Source organism: Scyliorhinus canicula, chromosome 5, assembly GCF_902713615.1.
Source record: "Scyliorhinus canicula chromosome 5, sScyCan1.1, whole genome shotgun sequence".
Lineage (NCBI taxonomy): Eukaryota > Metazoa > Chordata > Chondrichthyes > Carcharhiniformes > Scyliorhinidae > Scyliorhinus > Scyliorhinus canicula.
The window spans coordinates 204,807,461-204,826,614 of record NC_052150.1 but is presented as its reverse complement, the minus strand read 5'-3'; the positions used below and the strand labels follow the sequence as shown (position 1 = coordinate 204,826,614).

The following is a 19,154-nucleotide window of genomic DNA, read 5'->3' as shown; positions in this document are numbered from 1 at the left end:
TGAGTTTACTCACGGTGTACTCCCGGACCTGGCTGTGAAAGTTTTGCTCTCTGATTGTCACATCGTCAGTGTCCATCCTTCATCGAGACTTTTAAACACTTAAAAAATAAAAAAAATTACAATAGTGCGCGCGGGAAGGGGGAGGAGATGAGGCGGGGATTGAGCAATGCAATGACCAGTGGACGAGGCGGTCGGCAACACGATATTTCAAACGGCGGCCGCGCAACAACAACATCACCACCTCCCCCGGCCCCTTTCCTTCATCACTGCGCGCGCGCGACCGCGGGCCAGCAGACCAAGTAACAACGCCTCCCGTTGGCTGGCGGACGGCCCAATGACGGCGCGAGCTCCTTAGATCGCGTCCACCCATAGGCTGGGTGGGGAGAGGCGGTGCCGACCGAATTTGCCAGGCTTCTTGTGAGCCGGAACAAAACAAAAGGACCCGATCCGATTGATGGGAGAACAAACCAATGGTAATCGACCATCAGCGGGGCCCTGACTCGGTGTTAGCCAATCACAGTGCGGTATTGGTGAAGGGGGCGGGATGAGGTGGGAAGGCGTCTCAGATTGATTGCGGCTCCATCAAATGACCGTTTTTATTGAACGAACGGCCGTAAAGCGCGTGCGGCGACCATTTCAAACCCCTCCTCGGAGCTGAACTGTCGCGTGGCAGTTGCAACATGTTTGGTTAACAGCAAATAAATATTCTACCCGTGCGTTGAAATTTTTTTTAAAAAAGATTTGTTTTTTTTGTTATTGTTGCGCAAGTCAATGATGAAGAAGAGGAAGGGTCAGCGGCGTGGCGCCGGGTTGTTGAAGCAGTTCCAAGTGGCCGTGCAGAGGTTCGTGGCAACGGCGGCCGCCGGTGACCAGTCCCGGGATGCCGGCCTCGGGGTCAGGAGGGTGAAAAGTCGGAAGGAGATGAGGAAGGAGCGGAGAATGCAAAAGAAATGCAGGATGAGAGACTATTACCAGAGGAAGCACCTGAACCGCAGCCCGGAGGTCGGGGAGGGCGTCGATAGCGGCGTGAAACCGCTACCGGTGGAGGGGAATGGTCACACTGGGCCGGGGTCGCTGGAGGAGGAGAGGAAGGAGGAGAAGGCGGCGACGGCACGGCCACCGCCCGCACAGGCAGCCAGGGGCAAAGGCAAGAGTAAGCAGACCAGGAGAATGGGCTTGCTGGAGGCCAACGAGGAGGAGGAGAGAGAAATCCAGCGGCTGGAGAAAGCACTGGGACTCAACAAGCGCAAAAACAAAAGTGCCATGCCGCAGGCCTTCGCCCGGGATGGCCTGGATTACATCCTGGGTGTCATTGAGCCCGGCGCCGCCGGCTTGTCCGGGTTGTATGAAAGTGACGATGAGACGAGCGCAGTGGAAGAGGAGGACTTGATGAACGAGGAGGTCGAGTCTGACCCCGATCAAACTGAGAATCAAGAGGGCTCCGGAGAGGATACGGACTCTGGTCAGGAGAGTGAGGGGGACAAAGCCTGTGTGATGGAAATGGAAACATCTCAGGACGATGATGAAGAAGAAGGTGGTTCCCAACCAGACCAACCAACACGTGGGAACGCTAGGGCGGATTGCAGTAACAACCATGTACACAAGGTGAAAGAGGTGAACGTAGTTACCTGTCTCTGAGGCAAAAAGACCCATTAATCTTGCAGATCAGTTTAAAATATCTGGGGAGTTGGGGTTTGCTGAACATTCCCCCCCCCCCCCCCCAAAAAAGTCTCATGACCTGCCATCATTCCAAGTAACCCTTTCCCCACTGCTTTTGTGCTGAACAGCTCTTCATCTTTTTATGTCTTTTCGCCGGCATTTTCATTTATCCTAGTCCTCTATTCCAATTTAATACCTACATCCTGTAAGGCGAATAGTCCCTTTCATATCACTAGCCATCTCTCACTTCCTTTACCCTCACTTCAAGAATTTCTTCATAATAAATATCAAGACCGTTTTCACTGCTATGTTCACCTCTTGTCTTCTGTTTCTTACCCACTCTTAAACTTTAATATTATTCTTTCTTAACATTGAAACATCCTCAAGTCCTGAATAATATCTGTATCCTGGGGGAAATAGCTACCTCATCAGATCATTCCTGTTTATGTCCATACTCACAAATGGATCTACGTCTGCCACTTGCAGATCTCCGAAGTGCCCAGCCTGTATCAAATTACCCCAGAAGGGTAAGGGAACTCAAAAATTTGAGCGACAGATTTCAAGCTGTTAATGTACACTGGCAATGCAAATGCTGTTTTCTACCAACGGGGTGCTGCCATCAAGTCAAAAAGACATTCTTCCTACCACGTAGCATAAATTCGTTTTTATGAATGTGTCAGAGATACTCGGCATGTAGCTGTAAATCTCAACGACTGGTAGATCATATCAAGCAACATGTCCCTTAACTCTTCACAACCAAAAATATCAACCAGCCCATGCTTGCAAAACTCAGAAAATGATGTCTGATATTAGATGTGAGTGCTGAACAATTCCAAGTGTGCTAAGAATTACACCATTCAATTTAACATTGTCAGATTTGGAAGTGTGGCTCATCTGCACTTGCTAGAAGCGACACATGTTTGTGTGCAGGGATCTGTCCTTTGCTGAGCAAGAAGAACATGTCTAGGCAGTGCATTTTTTTTTCAAATTAAGCAAAACCATGGGAACAATGGTTCTTTGGTACATTCTCAATGGCAAGACCAATCAATCGCCTTGTCAATCAATTAATATCTCTTTCTCATGCAGTACAAATTGTTGCTTGGCATTCCTGCATCTCACTTTTACGGCTTACTCACTTTTCCAACTTCTTCCATTGGGCAGGAGATACAGAAGTCTGAGAACACGCACGAACAGACTCAAAAACAGCTTCTTCCCCACTGTCACCAGACTCCTAAATGACCCTCTTATTGACTGACCTCATTAACACTACACCCTGTATGCTTCATCCGATGCCAATGCTTATGTAGTTACATGGTAAATCTTGTGTTGCCCTATTATGTATTTTCTTGAATTTTGTTTAATTCCCTCTTCTTCCCATGTACTGAATGATCTGTTGAGCTACTTGCAGAAAAATACTTTTCACTGTACCTCAGTACACGTGACAATAAACAAATCCAATCCAATCTGTCCTGATGAAAAACTGTCAACTCTTTTATGGTGCATTCTCTCTTGCCCAGATCTATCTGTCTGACAGTTATGCCATCTTCCCTAATAGATTCTCTCTACTGTTCATTTCTATGACACCCCTTGCATATCTCTAGTTCCACCTATCTGAATTCATCCAGTGCAAATCCTCTACATTTACTCTTGAGTAACTACTCTTGATCACCAGCCCTCCCAAGACTCTGCTCAGCCCTCCTAGTTGCATATTCCTCCTTGTAGATATCATCCATAAGCATAAGGTTAGCTTCCATGTAATCCGTGATCACGCATGACACTGGCTTTATCATTTCCTCTGACACTTCAGCTGCATCCATAAAGTCTTACAGCACATAATTAAGTCATTCAGTCTGTTGTGCCATGGCCATAGTTCTTTGAAAGAGTTGTCCAATTCATTCCCACATCCCGGCATGTTCCCATAAACCTGAAAATTTGTCCTCTGAAAGTACATGTCCAATTGACTTTTGATTTTTTTTTTTTTAATTTGTTCATTAGATGTGACCATTGTTGGCATGGCCAGCATTTATTGCCCATCTCTAATTGCCCATGCAGAGGTGGTGGTGAGCATCCGCCTTGAACGACTGTGCTCCATGTGGTGTTGGGGCGGCACTCGGCCCATCGAGTGTTCTCTGCCATTCAATGAGATCATGGCTGATCTGATATAATCCTCAATTCCACATTCCAGTCTTATCCCCATAACCTTTGATTCCCTTACTGATTAAAAGTCTTGTCTATTTCAGCCTTGAACATACTTACCAGACCAGTCCTTTAAACTCTGAACGGTAAACAATTCCACAGATTCACTACCCTCTAAGAGAATCATAGAATTTACAGTGCAGAAGGAGGCCATTCAGCCCATCGAGTCTGCACCGGCCCTTGGAAAGGGCACCCTACCTAAGCCCACTCCTCCACCCTATCCCCATAACCCAGTAACTCTATCTACCCTTTTTGGACACAAAGGGCAATTTAGCATGGCCAATCCACCTAACCTGCACATCTTTGGACTAGGAGGAAACCGGAGCACCCGGAGGAAACCCACACAGACACGGGGAGAATGTGCAGACTCCGCACAGACAGTTACCCACACCAGGAATCGAACCTGGGACCCTGGAGCTGAACCAATTGTGCGAACTACTATGCTACTGTGTATAGTCTGTCTCATTTCTTCTTAAATGGGTGATCACTTACTCTGAGATTGTGCCCTATTGTGCTGAATCTCTCACAAGGGGAAACAACCCCTCAGCATCTACCCTGTCATGCCCCTGAGAATCCTGTATGCCTCACTAAGATCACCTCTCATTCTTCTGAACTCCAGTGAGTACAAGCCCAATCTACTTGACCTTTCCTCGTGAGAAGATCCTTCCATACCCGGGATCAACCTAGTGAACCTTCTCTGGACTGCTCCAGTGCCACTATATCTTTCCTTAGATAAGGTGACCAAAACTGTTGGCAGTATTCCAGATGTGGTCTAACTAGTGCCTTGTGTTGTTTTAGCAGGATTTCCCTGTTTTTGTGCTCCATTACTTTGAAATAAAGGCCAACATTCCATATACCTTCCAAATTACCTGCTGCGCTTGCATGCTAGCTATTTGTGATTTACCCATGAGGACCCTCAGATCCCTCTGCACTGCAGTTTTCTGCAGCTCCTTTACCAAAGTACGTAACTTCACATTTTCCTACATTATATTCCATCTGCCAAGTTTTTCTGTTCATGCACCTAATCTGTCTATATCACTCTATAGACTCTTTCTGTCATCCTCACCACCTGCCTTCCCACCTATATTTGTGTCATCTGCAAACTTGGCAACAGTGCATTCACTTCCCTATTAATATATATTGTGAATAATTGTGGTCCACCACAGATTCCTGTGGCACTTCACTAGTTACAAGTTACAATCCTGAAAATGCCCCTCTTTTCTATTAGTTAGCCAATTGTTTATCGATGCTAATGGAGGCATCCCAGCACCATGGGCTCTTAAGTTATTAAGTAGCCTTTTGTGTGGAACCTTATCAAATGCTTTTTGGAAATTCAAGTATATTAGATCTACTGGTTGTTTCTGACCCAAGTTTCTCACTCAAATTGAATGCTAAATTTGCCATGTTATGGTCACCGCTTCCTAGGGGATCTTTTACTCTGAAGTTGCTTATAAAACCTGCCTGATTACACATTACCAAATCCAAAATAACCTGATCACTGGTTGAATCCACACCATATTCTGGGGAACTGTCCTGAATACACTCTTTGCATCCTTTCTCATGGCTACTCTGCCAATCTACATGAAGATTAGTCACCCATGATTGAAGTACTGCCTTTTTTACATGCCTTGATTATCTCCTCATTTATTCTCTGTCCTACAGTACAGCTACTGTTAGGGGGCCTATAGATACTCTCACCAGTGTCATCTTCCCCTTGATGTTTCTTACCTCTACCCATATGGATTCTACATCTTCCGATCCAAGATAATTTCTTGTTATTGTACTTATCCCATCGAACAAAGCTACCCCATCACCCTTTCCTTCCTGCCTGCCCTTTCGAAAAGCCACACATCCCTGAATATTTAGTTCTCAGTTTTGATCCTCCTGTAACCATATCTCGGTGATGGCTACAAAATCATACCCTTTAACCTCCATTTGTGCGCTTGATTTATTTATTTTGTGCTGAATGCTGCATGCATTTAAGTAAAGAACCATTTTTATTTTGCCTTGTTACCATTTTCCCCTTTTTGACCCCATTTGTTGCTTTTTTAAATGTTTGTGTACTAAGTGGGCAGCACGGTAGCACAGTGGTTAGCACGGCTGCTAAACAGTCCCAGGTTCGATTCCCGGCTTGGGTCACTCTCTCTGCAGAGTCTGCACGTTCTCCCCGTGTCTGCGTGGGTTTCCTCCCACAGTTTAAAGATGTGCAGGTTAGGTGGATTAGCCATGATAAATTGCCCTTAGTGTCCAAAAAGGTTAGACTGGGTTACAGGGATAGGGTGGAGGTGTGGGGTGCTGTTTACAAGGGCTGGTGCAGACTCGATGGGTGGAATGGCCTCCTGCACTGTAAATTCTATGTCCCTTCCTGTCACACTCTGGGTATCATTACCTAAATAGCTGCCATGTAATGCTGTCATATCCTTATGCTTTGTAAGCTTACACTGCAGAACCCCCCCCCCCCCCCCCATTTAGTTTAAATCCCTCTCTACTTCCTAGATATGTGGTTTGCACCCTCCTTGCACTTCACAGATTGCCTGGATCATGGATAAATTAGAATTTCTCTGAGCTGAGCATCAGAAATACCAAAATCTGCCACAGTCCCCACTTCCTTTATATATATATATATATATAGTTGGCCAGTCTCTCAAGTGAAACCAGACAATTCATAATTTTGACCTCTTTGACCCCAAACTAAAATTTAAATCTGACTGCAGTCATCACCAAAATTGCTTTGCTCCATCAATGCAGTATTACCTACTTAAACCAAAGCTCAGTCTATCCATGACTCTTTTGCATATGTTTGTTGCTTTGATTCTAGTACCCCACTGCAGTTTGTGTTGGATTCCCTTCCAAGCATTGTCCAATTTGATCTTGAATTTTCTGCCATGGAACCACAGTTGTTTCCAGCACAGAAGGCCTTTGTTGACCTTCTGCAAAAGCAGTTCAAATCTAGTCTCATTGCTCTCTGCATAAGCTCTGCACATTCCTTTGCTGCAAATATTTATTCAGTTTATTTTAAAAGGTGCAATGGCCTGTGCCTCAACCGCACCCTGTGGCAAAGAATGCTCCATTCACTAAAGATGAAAGCAAATTACTGCATTTACTGGAAGTACAAAATAAAAACAGAAATGCTGGGAAGACAAAACAGGTCAGGCAGCATCAGTAGAGAGTGACAAATGTGTAACATTTCAGGTCACTAACTTTTTCCGGGCAAGAAATGTTAGCTCTTACTCTTGCACAAGCTGACTGACCTGCGTGTGCCAGCAATTTCTGTTTCATTGTAAATATTTTCCCCCTAAATCTTGTTCTCACTCTGACACTTTTAAATTCATGGTGCCTTGACACTGATTCACCAGCCAACATTTTGTAAGAAATATTCATAAATGTAGTCCTGCAGTCTCGGAGACAGCGCAGACTGGGTGAACATTTTGCAGAACACCTTTGCTCAGTCTGCAAGCATGACCCCAACCTCCCTGTCACTTGCCACTTCAACTCAACATCTTGCTCTCATGCCCACATATCCATCCTTGGGAAGCCTAACGCAAACTTGAGGAACAGCACCTCGTCTTATGATTAGGCACTTTACAGCCTTCTGGATTGAGCATGGAGTTCAGCAGCTTCAGACTATGAACTCCTCCTCCACCGTGACCTGTTTTTTAAATCCTTTTTCAAATTATTTTCATTTTTGTTGTCCCAGTGCGCCCCCCCCCCCCCCCCCACCCTGCGCACAAGGCCATCTGTCACTTGTTCTTAAGTATGTTTTCAGAATGCTGACCTTTTGATCTGCAATTAACATACGTATTTTGCTGTCTTAACTTTATGCCAGTATCAGCATCTTCTTTTGACTTTTAGCACCATCATTAACACTGCCTTTGTCTTGTGGCCGTAACATCTTTGTTAAATCTCTCCTGGTTCCCGCTTATCTCTAACCTCCTACTCTGCTCCACCCCCATCACTTTTCTCTCACTCTAGCTCTGAAGAAGAGTCATTTGGACTTAGAACATAGAACATAGAACGATACAGCGCAGTACAGGCCCTTCGGCCCTCGATGTTGCACCGACATGGAAAAAATCTAAAGGCCATCTAACCTACACTATGCCCTTATCATCCATATGCTTATCCAATAAACTTTTAAATGCCCCCAATGTTGGCGAGTTCACTACTGTTGCAGGTAGGGCATTCCACGGCCTCACCACTCTTTGCGTAAAAAACCCACCTCTGACCTCTGTCCTATATCTATTACCCCTCAATTTAAGGCTATGTCCCCTCGTGCTAGCCACCTCCATCCGCGGGAGAAGTCTCTCGCTGTCCACCCTATCTAACCCTCTGATCATTTTGTATGCCTCTATTAAGTCACCTCTTAACCTTCTTCTCTCTAACGAAAACAACCTCAAGTCCATCAGCCTTTCCTCATAAGATTTTCCCTCCATACCAGGCAACATCCTGGTAAATCTCCTCTGCACTCGTTCCAAAGCTTCCACGTCCTTCCTATAATGAGGCGACCAGAACTGTACGCAATACTCCAAATGCGGCCGTACTAGAGTTTTGTACAACTGCAACATGACCTCATGGCTCCGGAACTCAATCCCTCTACCAATAAAGGCCAATACACCATAGGCCTTCTTCACAACCCTATCAACCTGGGTGGCAACTTTCAGGGATCTATGTACATGGACACCGAGATCCCTCTGCTCATCCACACTACCAAGAATTTTACCATTAGCCAAATATTCCGCATTTCTGTTATTCTTTCCAAAGTGAATCACCTCACACTTCTCCACATTAAACTCCATTTGCCACCTCTCAGCCCAGCTCTGCAGCTTATCTATGTCCCTCTGTAACCTGCAACATCCTTCCGCACTGTCTACAACTCCACCGACTTTAGTGTCATCAGCAAATTTACTCACCCATCCTTCCGCGCCCTCCTGTAGGTCATTTATAAAAATGACAAACAGCAACGGCCCCAGAACAGATCCTTGTGGTACGCCACTCGTAACTGAACTCCATTCTGAACATTTCCCATCAACTACCACTCTCTGTCTTCTTTCAACTAGCCAATTTCTGATCCACATCTCTAAATCACCCTCAATCCCCAGCCTCCGTATTTTCTGCAATAGCCGACCGTGGGGAACCTTATCAAACGCTTTACTGAAATCCATATACACCACATCAACTGCTCTACCCTCGTCAACCTGTTCAGTCACCTTCTCAAAGAACTCGATAAGGTTTGTGAGGCATGACCTACCCTTCACAAAACCATGCTGACTGTCCCTAATCATATTATTCCTATCTAGGTGATTATAAATCGTATCTTTTATAATCCTCTCCAAGACTTTACCCACCACAGACGTTAGGCTCACCCAACTTGAGTTGGTGTTTCTCTGTCCACGGATGTTGGCAGACCTCCTGCGTTTTTCCTGCAATTTCTGTTTTATTTCATAAATTTAAAAATGTTTATTAAATTAAATTATCCTTGGCTTTCTGTGCTCCAGTGGAAACAGACTCATTTTCTCAAGAGATACCAAGGCCCAATTTTAAACTGCATATCGATGCGTTTGAGTATTACCCCATAACTCTGAAATTGTGTCCTGATCTGATTGTACAATGTACCAAAGTTAGTGGTGTGAGATTCCATCAGGAAGCCCTTCAGCTTTATCTATAAATCCTTCATAGCCTGCCCCACCTAAACCCTAAGTTACTTGTGGCCTAAAACCTCTGCAAAATTCCAGTTGTATACCCCCTTCTAAATGCTCTAATACACATGCGGATTTTTTGGCTCAGTGCAGAGTCTTCAATTACATCAATTCTTAATATTCTGTGATGCTCTTCGTGGTACTTTTTCTTGTAATTTTAAGTTGTCAGAAGTGCAATATTTCTGATCCAGCGTCAGAAACATGTAAAAAAAAGAGCAAATATTTTTGAACCAGTGACAGTAAGGGAATGGCGATACAGTTCCAAGTCAGGATGGTGTTTGGCTTGCAGTGAAATATGCAGGCTGTGGTGTTGTCCTTATAGTTGGTTGCAGTTGTGGGTTTTCAAGATGATGCTGAAAGAGCCTTGGTGAGTTGCTGCAGTGCATCTTGTAGATCGCACACACTGCTGCTGCTATGTGTTGGTGGTGGATGGGGTGCCATTCAAGTGGGCTGCTTTGTCCTGGATGGTATCATGCTTCTTGAGTGGTGTTGGAGCTGCACTCATCCAGGCAAGTGGAGAGTATTCCATCACATTCCTGACGTTTCATAATTTGTTCATGGGATAAGAACTAGGGGCGGGAGTAGGCCATCTGGCCCCTCGAGCCTGCTCCGCCATTCAATGAGATCATGGCTGATCTTTTGTGGACTCGGCTCCACTTTCCGGCCCGAACACCATAACCCTTAATCCCTTTATTCTTCAAAAAACTATCTATCGTTACCTTAAAAACATTTAATGAAGGAGCCTCAACTGCTTCACTGGGCAAGGAATTCCATAGATTCACAAACCCTTTGGGTGAAGAAGTTCCTCGTAAACTCAGTCCTAAATCTACTTCCCCTTATTTTGAGGCTATGTCCCCTAGTTCTGCTTTCACCCGCCAGTGGAAACAACCTGCCCGCATCTATCCCATCTATTCCCTTCATAATTTTAAATGTTTCTATAAGATCCCCCTCATCCTTCTAAATTCCAACGAGTACAGTCGCAGTCTACTCAACCTCTCCTCATAATCCAACCCCTTCAGCTCTGGGATTAACCTAGTGAATCTCCTCTGCACACCCTCCAGTGCCAGTATGTCCTTTCTCAAGTAAGGAGACCAAAACTGAACACAATACTCCAGGTGTGGCCTCACTAACACCTTATACAATTGCAACATAACCTCCCGAGTCTTAAACTCCATCCCTCTAACAATGAAGGACAAAATTCCATTTGCCTTCTTAATCACCTGTAAACCAACTTTCTGTGACTCATGCACTAGCACACCCAGGTGTCTCTGCACAGCGGCATGCTTTAATATTTTATCGTTTAAATAATAATCCCGTTTGCTGTTATTCCTACCAAAATGGATAACCTCACATTTGTCAACATTGTATTCCATCTGCCAGACCCTAGCCCATTCACTTAACCTATCCAAATCCCTCTGCAGACTTCCAGTATCCTCTGCACTTTTCGCTTTACCACTCATCTTAGTGTCATCTGCAAACTTGGACACATTGCCCTTGGTCCCCAACTCCAAATCATCTATGTAAATTGTGAACAATTGTGGGCCCAACACAGATCCCTGAGAGGCACCACTAGCTACTGATTGCCAACCAGAGAAACACCCATTAATCCCCACTCTTTGCTTTCTATTAATTAACCAATCCTCTATCCATGCTACTACTTTACCCTTAATGCCATGCATCTTTATCTTATGCAGCAACCTTTTGTGTGGCACCTTGTCAAAGGCTTTCTGGAAATCCAGATATACCACATCCATTGGCTCCCTGTTATCTACTGCTCTGGTAATGTCCTCAAAAATTCCACTAAATTAGTTAGACATGACCTGCCCTTTATGAACCCATGCTGCGTCTGCCCAATGGGATAATTTCTATCCAGATGCCTCACTATTTCTTCCTTGATGATAGATTCCAGCATCTTCCCTACTACCGAAGTTAAGCTCACTGGCCTATAATTTCCTGCTCTCTGCCTACCTCCTTTTTTAAACAGTGGTGTCACGTTTGCTAATTTCCAATCCACCGGGACCACCCCAGAGTCTAGTGAATTTTGGCAAATCATCATTAGTGCATCTGCAATTTCCCTAGCTATTTCTTTTAGCACTCTGGGATGCATTCCATCAGGGCCAGGAGACTTGTCTATCTTTAGCCCCATTAGCTTGCCCATCACTACCTCCTTAGTGATAACAATCCTCTCAATGTCCTCACCTGCCATAGCCTCATTTCTATCAGTCGCTGGCATTTTATTTGTGTCTTCCACTGTGAAGACCGACCCAAAAAACCTGTTCAGTTCCTCAGCCATTTCCGCATCTCCCATTATTAAAACTCCCTTCTCATCCTCTAGTCTAAAGGACCAATATTTACCGTAGCCACTCTTTTTTGTTTGATATATTTGTAAAAACTTTTACTGTCTGTTTTTATATTCTGAGCAAGTTTACTCTCATACTCTATCTTACTCTTCTTTATAGCTTTTTTAGTAGCTTTCTGTTGCCCCCTAAAGATTTCCCAGTCCTCCAGTCTCCCACCAATCTTTGCCACTTTATATGCTTTTTCCTTCAATTTCATACTCTCCCTTATTTCCTTAGGTATCCACGGTCGATTTTCCCACTTTCTACCGTCCGTCCTTTTTTGTTGGTATAAACCTTTGCTGAGCACTGTGAAAAATCCACTGTTCCTCAACTGTTCCACCATAAAGTCTTTGCTCCCAGTCTACCTTAGCTAGTTCTTCTCTCATCCCATTGTAATCTCCTTTGTTTAAACACAAAACACTAGTATTTGATTTTACTTTCTCACCCTCCATCTGTATTTTAAATTCCACCATATTGTGATGTGGGTTATTGCCCATTGCTGTGTGGTCTGGAGTCGCATGTAGGCCAGATGATAGATTGTAGTGAACCAGGTGGGTTTTTACGACAAACAACAATGGTTTCATGGTCATCTTTAGACTTCTAATTCCAGATTTCTTTTATTGAATTCAAATTTCATCATCTGCCATGGTGGAATTTGAACCAAGTCCCCCAGAGCATGACTCTATGTCCCTGGATTATTAATCCAGCAACAATGCCTTTACGCCACTCCCTCCCCCTTATGCCTTGTAGGTAGTAGATAGGCTGTGGGTCAAGAGGTGAGTTACTCACCGCCAAACTCCCAGCTTCTGACCTCTTATAGTCATAGTATGTACCTGGCTGGGAATTACCCTGTAATTGTGTATGTATATATATTCTAACCTATTTCACCATTTTACATTAGGAACAAACATCAAGTGAGGAAACTGTTTCCCAGAAGTACATTCCCCCACAATTGCGTGAAATGTCTGAAACTATGGATGCAAAGAAGAAGGAAGAACTTGCAAGATTGAAAAAGAATGTAAAAGGACTTCTGAATAGGTAAGAAAATGAAAAATCTCTACTGCTCCCATAATTAATATTAGACTGCTTTTAACTTTAGAGAATTTTACATTCTTAAAACATGGGAGGAGCATCGCGATTTCTCTTTTGTTGATGCTTTCATGGGATATGGGCTTCACTGACCAGGCCAGCATTTATTGCCTATCCCTAACTGAACTGAGTGGCTTGATCAGCCACTCCAAGAGCAGTTAAGAGTCAACCACGTTGTTTTGTGGGTCTGGACTCAGATGTAGGCCAGACAAGGATGGCAGATTTCCTTCCCGAAAGGGCATCAGTGAACCAGATGGGTTTTTATGACAGTTAGATGGTAGGGCAGCACGGTGGCGTAGTGGGTTAGCCCTGCAGCCTCACGGCGCCGAGGTCCCAGGTTCGATCCCGGCTCTGGGTCACTGTGTGGAGTTTGCATATTCTCCCCGTGTTTGCGTGGGTTTCGCTCCCACAACCCAAAGATGTGCAGGCTAGGTAGATTGGCCACACTAAATTGCCCCTTAATTGGAAAAAATGAATTGGATACACTAAATTTTTTTTTTTAATTTAAAAAAGAAGAAAATCTTTGGGTTATGGGGGTGAAACCCATGCAGACACGGGGAGAATGTGCAAACTTCACACGGACAGTGACCCAGTGCCGGGATTCGAACCCGGGTCCTTAGTGCCACAGTCCCGATGCTAACCACTGCGCCACATGCCGCCCCCTCTTTTCGATCTTGATGGTGTCTTGCATTACGTACCTTGGCCCTTCATCGCTTGCTTGGTTTTTAAAAAAAGATAAAATTAATGACATGCCTCATTGTTACGTAACTTGCTAAGTACCTAGTGTATAATATAAAGAGTAATTGTATAGTGTGTGATTAAGCCCTCGCCTAAAATCCTGCATTATATAGACAGTAATTTGGAAGAAGTTAAAATGCTGGTGCTTTCGAGCAAACGTTACTTCAAATATGAATCTTTAAAAACACTTTTTTCTGGTATTAGATTGAGTGAACCTAATATGGCCTCCATTAGTAATCAGCTTGAAGAGTTTTATATGACAAACAGCCGTAAAGACATGAATGATACCCTAACAGATGTTCTCCTGGCAGCCTGTGTCACTCCAGCCTTGATGCCTGACAGATTGATGATGGAGCACGTTCTGTTAATCAGCATCCTTCATCACAATGTTGGAATTGAGGTAACATCGTTACTCAAGTTGGTTGAATTGTCATATAAACTAGCTTTTTTTAACTTGTGATATATATGTGGCTAACATTTTTAATATTTGTGACTGGCAGTAAGGAGACTAACAGTACTGTCCACTGCAAACCTGTATGCTTGAAATCAAATTATCAGTACTTCTATTGGTAAACAGATGCACACATTTCAAAAATAAAGTAGCACAGATGCTGATAATCTGAAATAAAAATAGAAATTTCTGGAATTACTCAGCTGGTCTGACAGATGTGTTTGAGTAGTCCCAATATTTATTGCATAGGTCACTTTTTTACATACTTCAAGAACATGAACAAAAACAAATACAATTTGAGATTACTTTGCTGATTCTGTGAAATTGGTTTGTAATGTCAGCATTACAAGTTAAGCGTAGTCAAACCAGATGTACTTAATGTGCGTTGTGTAATTTCAAGAAAATTGGATATAGCTCTTGGGACTAAAGGGGTCAAGGGATATGGGAGAAGGAAGGATCAGGTATTGAACTTGATGATCAGCCATGATCATAATGAATGGCGGAGCAGGCTCGAAGGGCCGAATGGCCTTCTCCTGCTTCTATTTTCTATGTTTCTATATAAACAGACATAAAAATTATGATACCTCCTCATTTTTTATCCCCACACCTTGAGCACACTAATATTGAAATCACTTCAGGCCCACCACAGCACAATTAAAGAAGAGCAGGGGCATTGTTCTGGTGTCCTGCTCAACGTTTATGCCTCAAACCACTTCTAAAACCAAAAATTAATTTCAATGCTGTTGTGGGAGCTCACTGTGAAAAATAACTGCTGGGTTTGTACATCACAGCAGTAACTGCATTTAATTCTGAACTGCTTTGGAAGATCCTGAAGCTTTGGAAGATGCTATGTCGTTTCAAGTTTTGTTTATTGACTTTAACATGAATTTTAAGAAATTAGCAACTACTATATTATTTATTTATACATTTACGGTATGTCGACATCGCTGGTTAGACCAGCATTTATTGTCCATCCTTGATTGTCCTTGAGAAGGTGGTGGTGGGACATCCATATTATAATTACCCATTAAAACTTTTTATTTTACAGGTTGGAGGCCATGTTTTGGAGACAATAGTGAAGCAATTTGATGAACACTCTAGAAGCATCAGCGAAACAAAAGAATGTGATAATTTAATCAATTTAATTGCACACTTCTACAACTTCCATGTGATACAGTGTGTGTTGGTGTTTGATATTCTTAAGAAACTCACAAGCAACTTCAAGGAGAAGGACATTGCGCTAATCCTTCTTTTACTGAAACAAGTGGGATTTACCCTTCGGAAGGACGATGCTGCTGCATTGAGGGATTTGATCATTGAGGCCCAAAACAAAGCTAACAGTGTTGGCAAACAATTCCAGGACCAAACGAGGGTAAGATAGATTTAAAATTCAAATTTGAATTTATTTTTGGGCTTGAGGATTTAAATTTTCTACTGGTGTTACAGTGACCTAGCATTTGCTATGCTATGGAGCTGTGAAGTCTAAGCTTAATTCACCTGACTCGAGTTCATGATTCAGCTGTACAATTGAAGAAGCATCCATCAGATCTGGGGCAAATGGTAATTCCAAATTACTGGAGTAGAGGTTGTTCTCCTGGAATTAAGATAAAGGGCTTTATTGAGTACCGTAGTGGAGGGAGATTTTCTTTCCATTATATCTTATTTGAGATTACTTGGAATATCCTGTAAACTGTCTTTAAGAACTAACAGCTTTGAATTCTCGAGATATGGGTGTCTCTAGGAAGGTGAACATTTGTTACCCATTCATGGAGGTATTGGGGAGTTTTCTGTTCTTGAATTATTGGTGTTGTTGTTAGTTTGGAAATTCCGGGATTTTGAGCCTTCAATGGTGAAAGCGTGATGCATTGTTACAGTCTCAGAGACCGATTTTTAAAAAAAAATTCAGCACATTAACAGCTGAAGGAAAGGCACATCAAGATTTTACAACTTTTAAAGCAACAAATGACTAAAAGCACCATTAACTAAACCCTCTTCTCAGGAACTTAAACTTTAAGTTAGAGGGGCATCCCCCTTTTATGTGTTTCACACATCATACTTCCTGTAAAATACCAGAAGTTGTAGAAAGCAGTCCACACTTGCTCCCACCTCCCAATGTGTCCCCAGATTCCCATTTCATCGAGTAATAACTTGGAATGACCTATTCAAGGCACTTTCCTCAATTTTCAGAGAGCTCCGTAAATCCACTGCAATAAAATCTGTTCCAATTATTCTTCTCCTGGTTGTGCCAAGACAAAACTAGAATCCTTAAATGGCTGCAGGATCCATCTCCAACTAGAAACTGTGTCTCTCCTGTATCTGGCAGCTCACAAAGCCTTAACAAGTTATGCTGTCTGTCTGTGATATTTATACCATGTTGCCCATTCCTCTGAGAAGAATGGAATTGCATTGTTTCAGTGACCTAGTGTTTGGGCAGTAAATCTGTCTGCAAATACCTTTATTTTTACTCATTCAACATTTTTATGCATGCATACTGTCACAAAATACGCTGATGTTATTTGCAAGTGTGTTCCCAACTTGGAACACTGGTTCATGAGGGTGTAAGACGCCATGGTAGTACAGTGGTTAGCACTGTTGCTTGACAGCACCAGGGTCCCAGGTTCGATTCCCGGCTTGGGTCACTGTGCGGAATGTACATGTTCTCCCTGTGTCTGTGGGGTTCCTCCGGGTGCTCCGGTTTCCTCCCACCGGTTAGTGTCCAAAAGGTTAGGTGGGGTTACTGGGTTACGGGGATCGGATGGAAGCGTGGGCTGAAGTAGGGTGCTCTTTCCAAGGGCCGGTGCAGACTCAATGGGCCGAATGGCCTACTGCACTGTAAGTTCTATGATTCTATTCTCTTCTCACACAATTAAAGATGTATGAATTATTAAACACCGTTTCTGTAGAATGTACCCCTTGTTACAATCTACAATACCTGAAGTCCCCTGTTCCCCAAACAATGTCCAATTTGAATAACCAGTTATAGTTACCACACAATATGGGGAGGATACTCAATCTGGCAACTGTCTTTTTCTTGGTCCAGCGAAGAAATTTTTAAAACTACGGTTACGAAGGTTTACTGCACTGTCTTGGTTCTGAGACTTAGAAGCTTGTTTGCTGTATCCTTGGTCTTCAGGATTGGTGGCTGGAAACTGGCTTAATGCTTTCTGAGACTGCTAAATGGTAATTGCTTCTCCTGTCTTTTCACGGTCTGGGCAATTATACCTTTGCTATTCTTTGATTTCCCTTCTGTGTATTTGACTGTCTGCCCCTATCAACTACCATGACTATGCATTATCTTGGGGACCTTCCAAATCGTCCATAATCTGTTTTTCCTCCATACTATTCATACTTGATTACTATCTAAATTGCAGTTCTAAACACATTACCTGGAGACACATATCAATGAAGGCCTCTTTTGAATACTGTCTCCAGGCAGGGTCATGACAATATGAATGTTGCTTTTAAGAGAAGTATAACTTTGCAGTGTTAAAATTCACAACCTTAGAGTGCTTGGTGACAATACTGTGATCTTTCAGAATATTGGCAAATTAAACCCCGAGTAACCACTTAACATGGCTATCAGAATGACAGCGAGCGTTTATGGAATGAAGTCTTGTCAATACATGAGCGGCCAGCTCAATGCAAGTATTTCACAGAATAATATGTGATCGTTTTGAATGGATTGCCTCCCAGCGAGCCAAAGTAGGCTGCGAACTCCGGTAATTTTAAGAACAAGTTTGCCAACGCTTCATTTTCCTGTTACAGATCCGTTTTATGCTGGAAACCATGTTAGCATTGAAGAATAATGATATGCGAAAAATTCCAGGCTATGATCCCGAACCTGTGGAAAAACTTCGAAAACTTCAAAGGAGTCTGGTAACGTAGAAATATTCTTTAAAAATGCAGAATAACGAATTTGCGATTTGTACTCCCCGAACTCAAACTTCTTAGTAAGGCATAGTGAATCATAGATCAGGTACTTACATGTGATATGATCACCACTTCAGAGTCTCAGCAAGTGAATTGAATCCTACTCGCTGACATCATTCAAAGATGTGATGTCAGGTTTAACACACCTGTAGCAAAAATGTCTGACCCCTCCATTGATGTTTCTTTGTTGTCAGGGCTGCATCTCCACCATTCACAATCCAGGATGCCCAAAGCCAATGTCTTAGGCCCCTGTCACAAATGCTCCCTGCCATAAATTTCATCTCCATGTGTGGCCACTGCCTCAGGCTGAACCAGACTGTATACAAATTCAGCATCTGATTGGACTGTGACCTTAGCATCCAACTCAATGTCTGCCTCATCACAGACCAATTAATTTCACCTTCCTATCATCGCTTATCTTTGTCCCTGCCTCAACTATCGACAAGTACCTACTGTTAAGTAATGGGTTAAAAGACATTGCAATTAGTTGTCTCATTTATGTTAAGTGTCCAATAATTGACACTGATATGTAAAGGGGCTTCAGGTGGCCTCTGGGTCTTGTGATGTGTAGAGTTTTGTGCAGAGTCTGTTGGAAGAAATAAAAGTGTGTTGGTGAAAAAGGAACAGAACTTTTGTCTCTTCATACCACAGCATCTAATACGTCTAACAATTGGTAGCAGAGGATGGTTGCTGTGTAAATCTGAAGGGTTGAAAGATACAATTTTTCCAGATCAAACCAAGGAGTGAGTGAAAAAAAATAAAACTGGATATGGAACAGGATACGGCAACAGTTTTTGGAAAGATGGTGGACTTACAATTTACACAGTCGGGGCACTATTGTATTCCGTTACTGACAAACAATATTTCAAGTAGAGTGGTTAAGGATGTGTTAATGGCAGTTGAAAATGGGACTTTAGCTTATAAAAAGTTTGTTGTAGTAAAACTGCATAGGCAATTTGCACATACGTCTCCTCGGAGGCTGAAAATTTTATTAAAGGATGCAGGGGTAAGGGATCAAGGATGACTACTATACTAAACTGATAGAACAGGTTAGTGATC

The 19,154-nt window shown here is 43.1% G+C and overlaps 2 protein-coding genes across 7 annotated transcripts in view; one reads left to right on the top strand and one right to left on the bottom strand.

Annotated features, from left to right (window-relative positions):
* The window catches only part of lmbr1 (limb development membrane protein 1), a 211,626-nt gene extending 211,356 nt beyond the window's left edge, over nucleotides 1-270 (bottom strand). For 2 of the 4 annotated variants that reach the window (XM_038798384.1, XM_038798387.1), the window contains exon 1: nucleotides 14-270. In XM_038798384.1, the coding sequence (XP_038654312.1) occupies nucleotides 14-76 (63 nt within the window). In that variant the 5' untranslated portion in view covers nucleotides 77-270. The remainder of the gene's footprint in view (nucleotides 1-13) is intronic. The other 2 variants (XM_038798385.1, XM_038798386.1) reach the window with 2 other exon arrangements.
* Nucleotides 1-19,154, top strand: part of nom1 (nucleolar protein with MIF4G domain 1) — an 81,993-nt gene that overhangs the window by 653 nt on the left and 62,186 nt on the right. The window contains exons 1-5 of one of the 3 annotated variants that reach the window (XM_038798381.1): nucleotides 586-1,614; nucleotides 12,789-12,925; nucleotides 13,919-14,114; nucleotides 15,214-15,537; nucleotides 17,931-18,041. In XM_038798381.1, coding sequence (XP_038654309.1) covers nucleotides 772-1,614; nucleotides 12,789-12,925; nucleotides 13,919-14,114; nucleotides 15,214-15,537; nucleotides 17,931-18,041 — 1,611 coding nt within the window. In that variant the 5' untranslated portion in view covers nucleotides 586-771. Of the gene's footprint in view, nucleotides 1-585; nucleotides 1,615-12,788; nucleotides 12,926-13,918; nucleotides 14,115-15,213; nucleotides 15,538-17,930; nucleotides 18,042-19,154 lie in introns of those variants that run through there. The other 2 variants (XM_038798382.1, XM_038798383.1) reach the window with 2 other exon arrangements.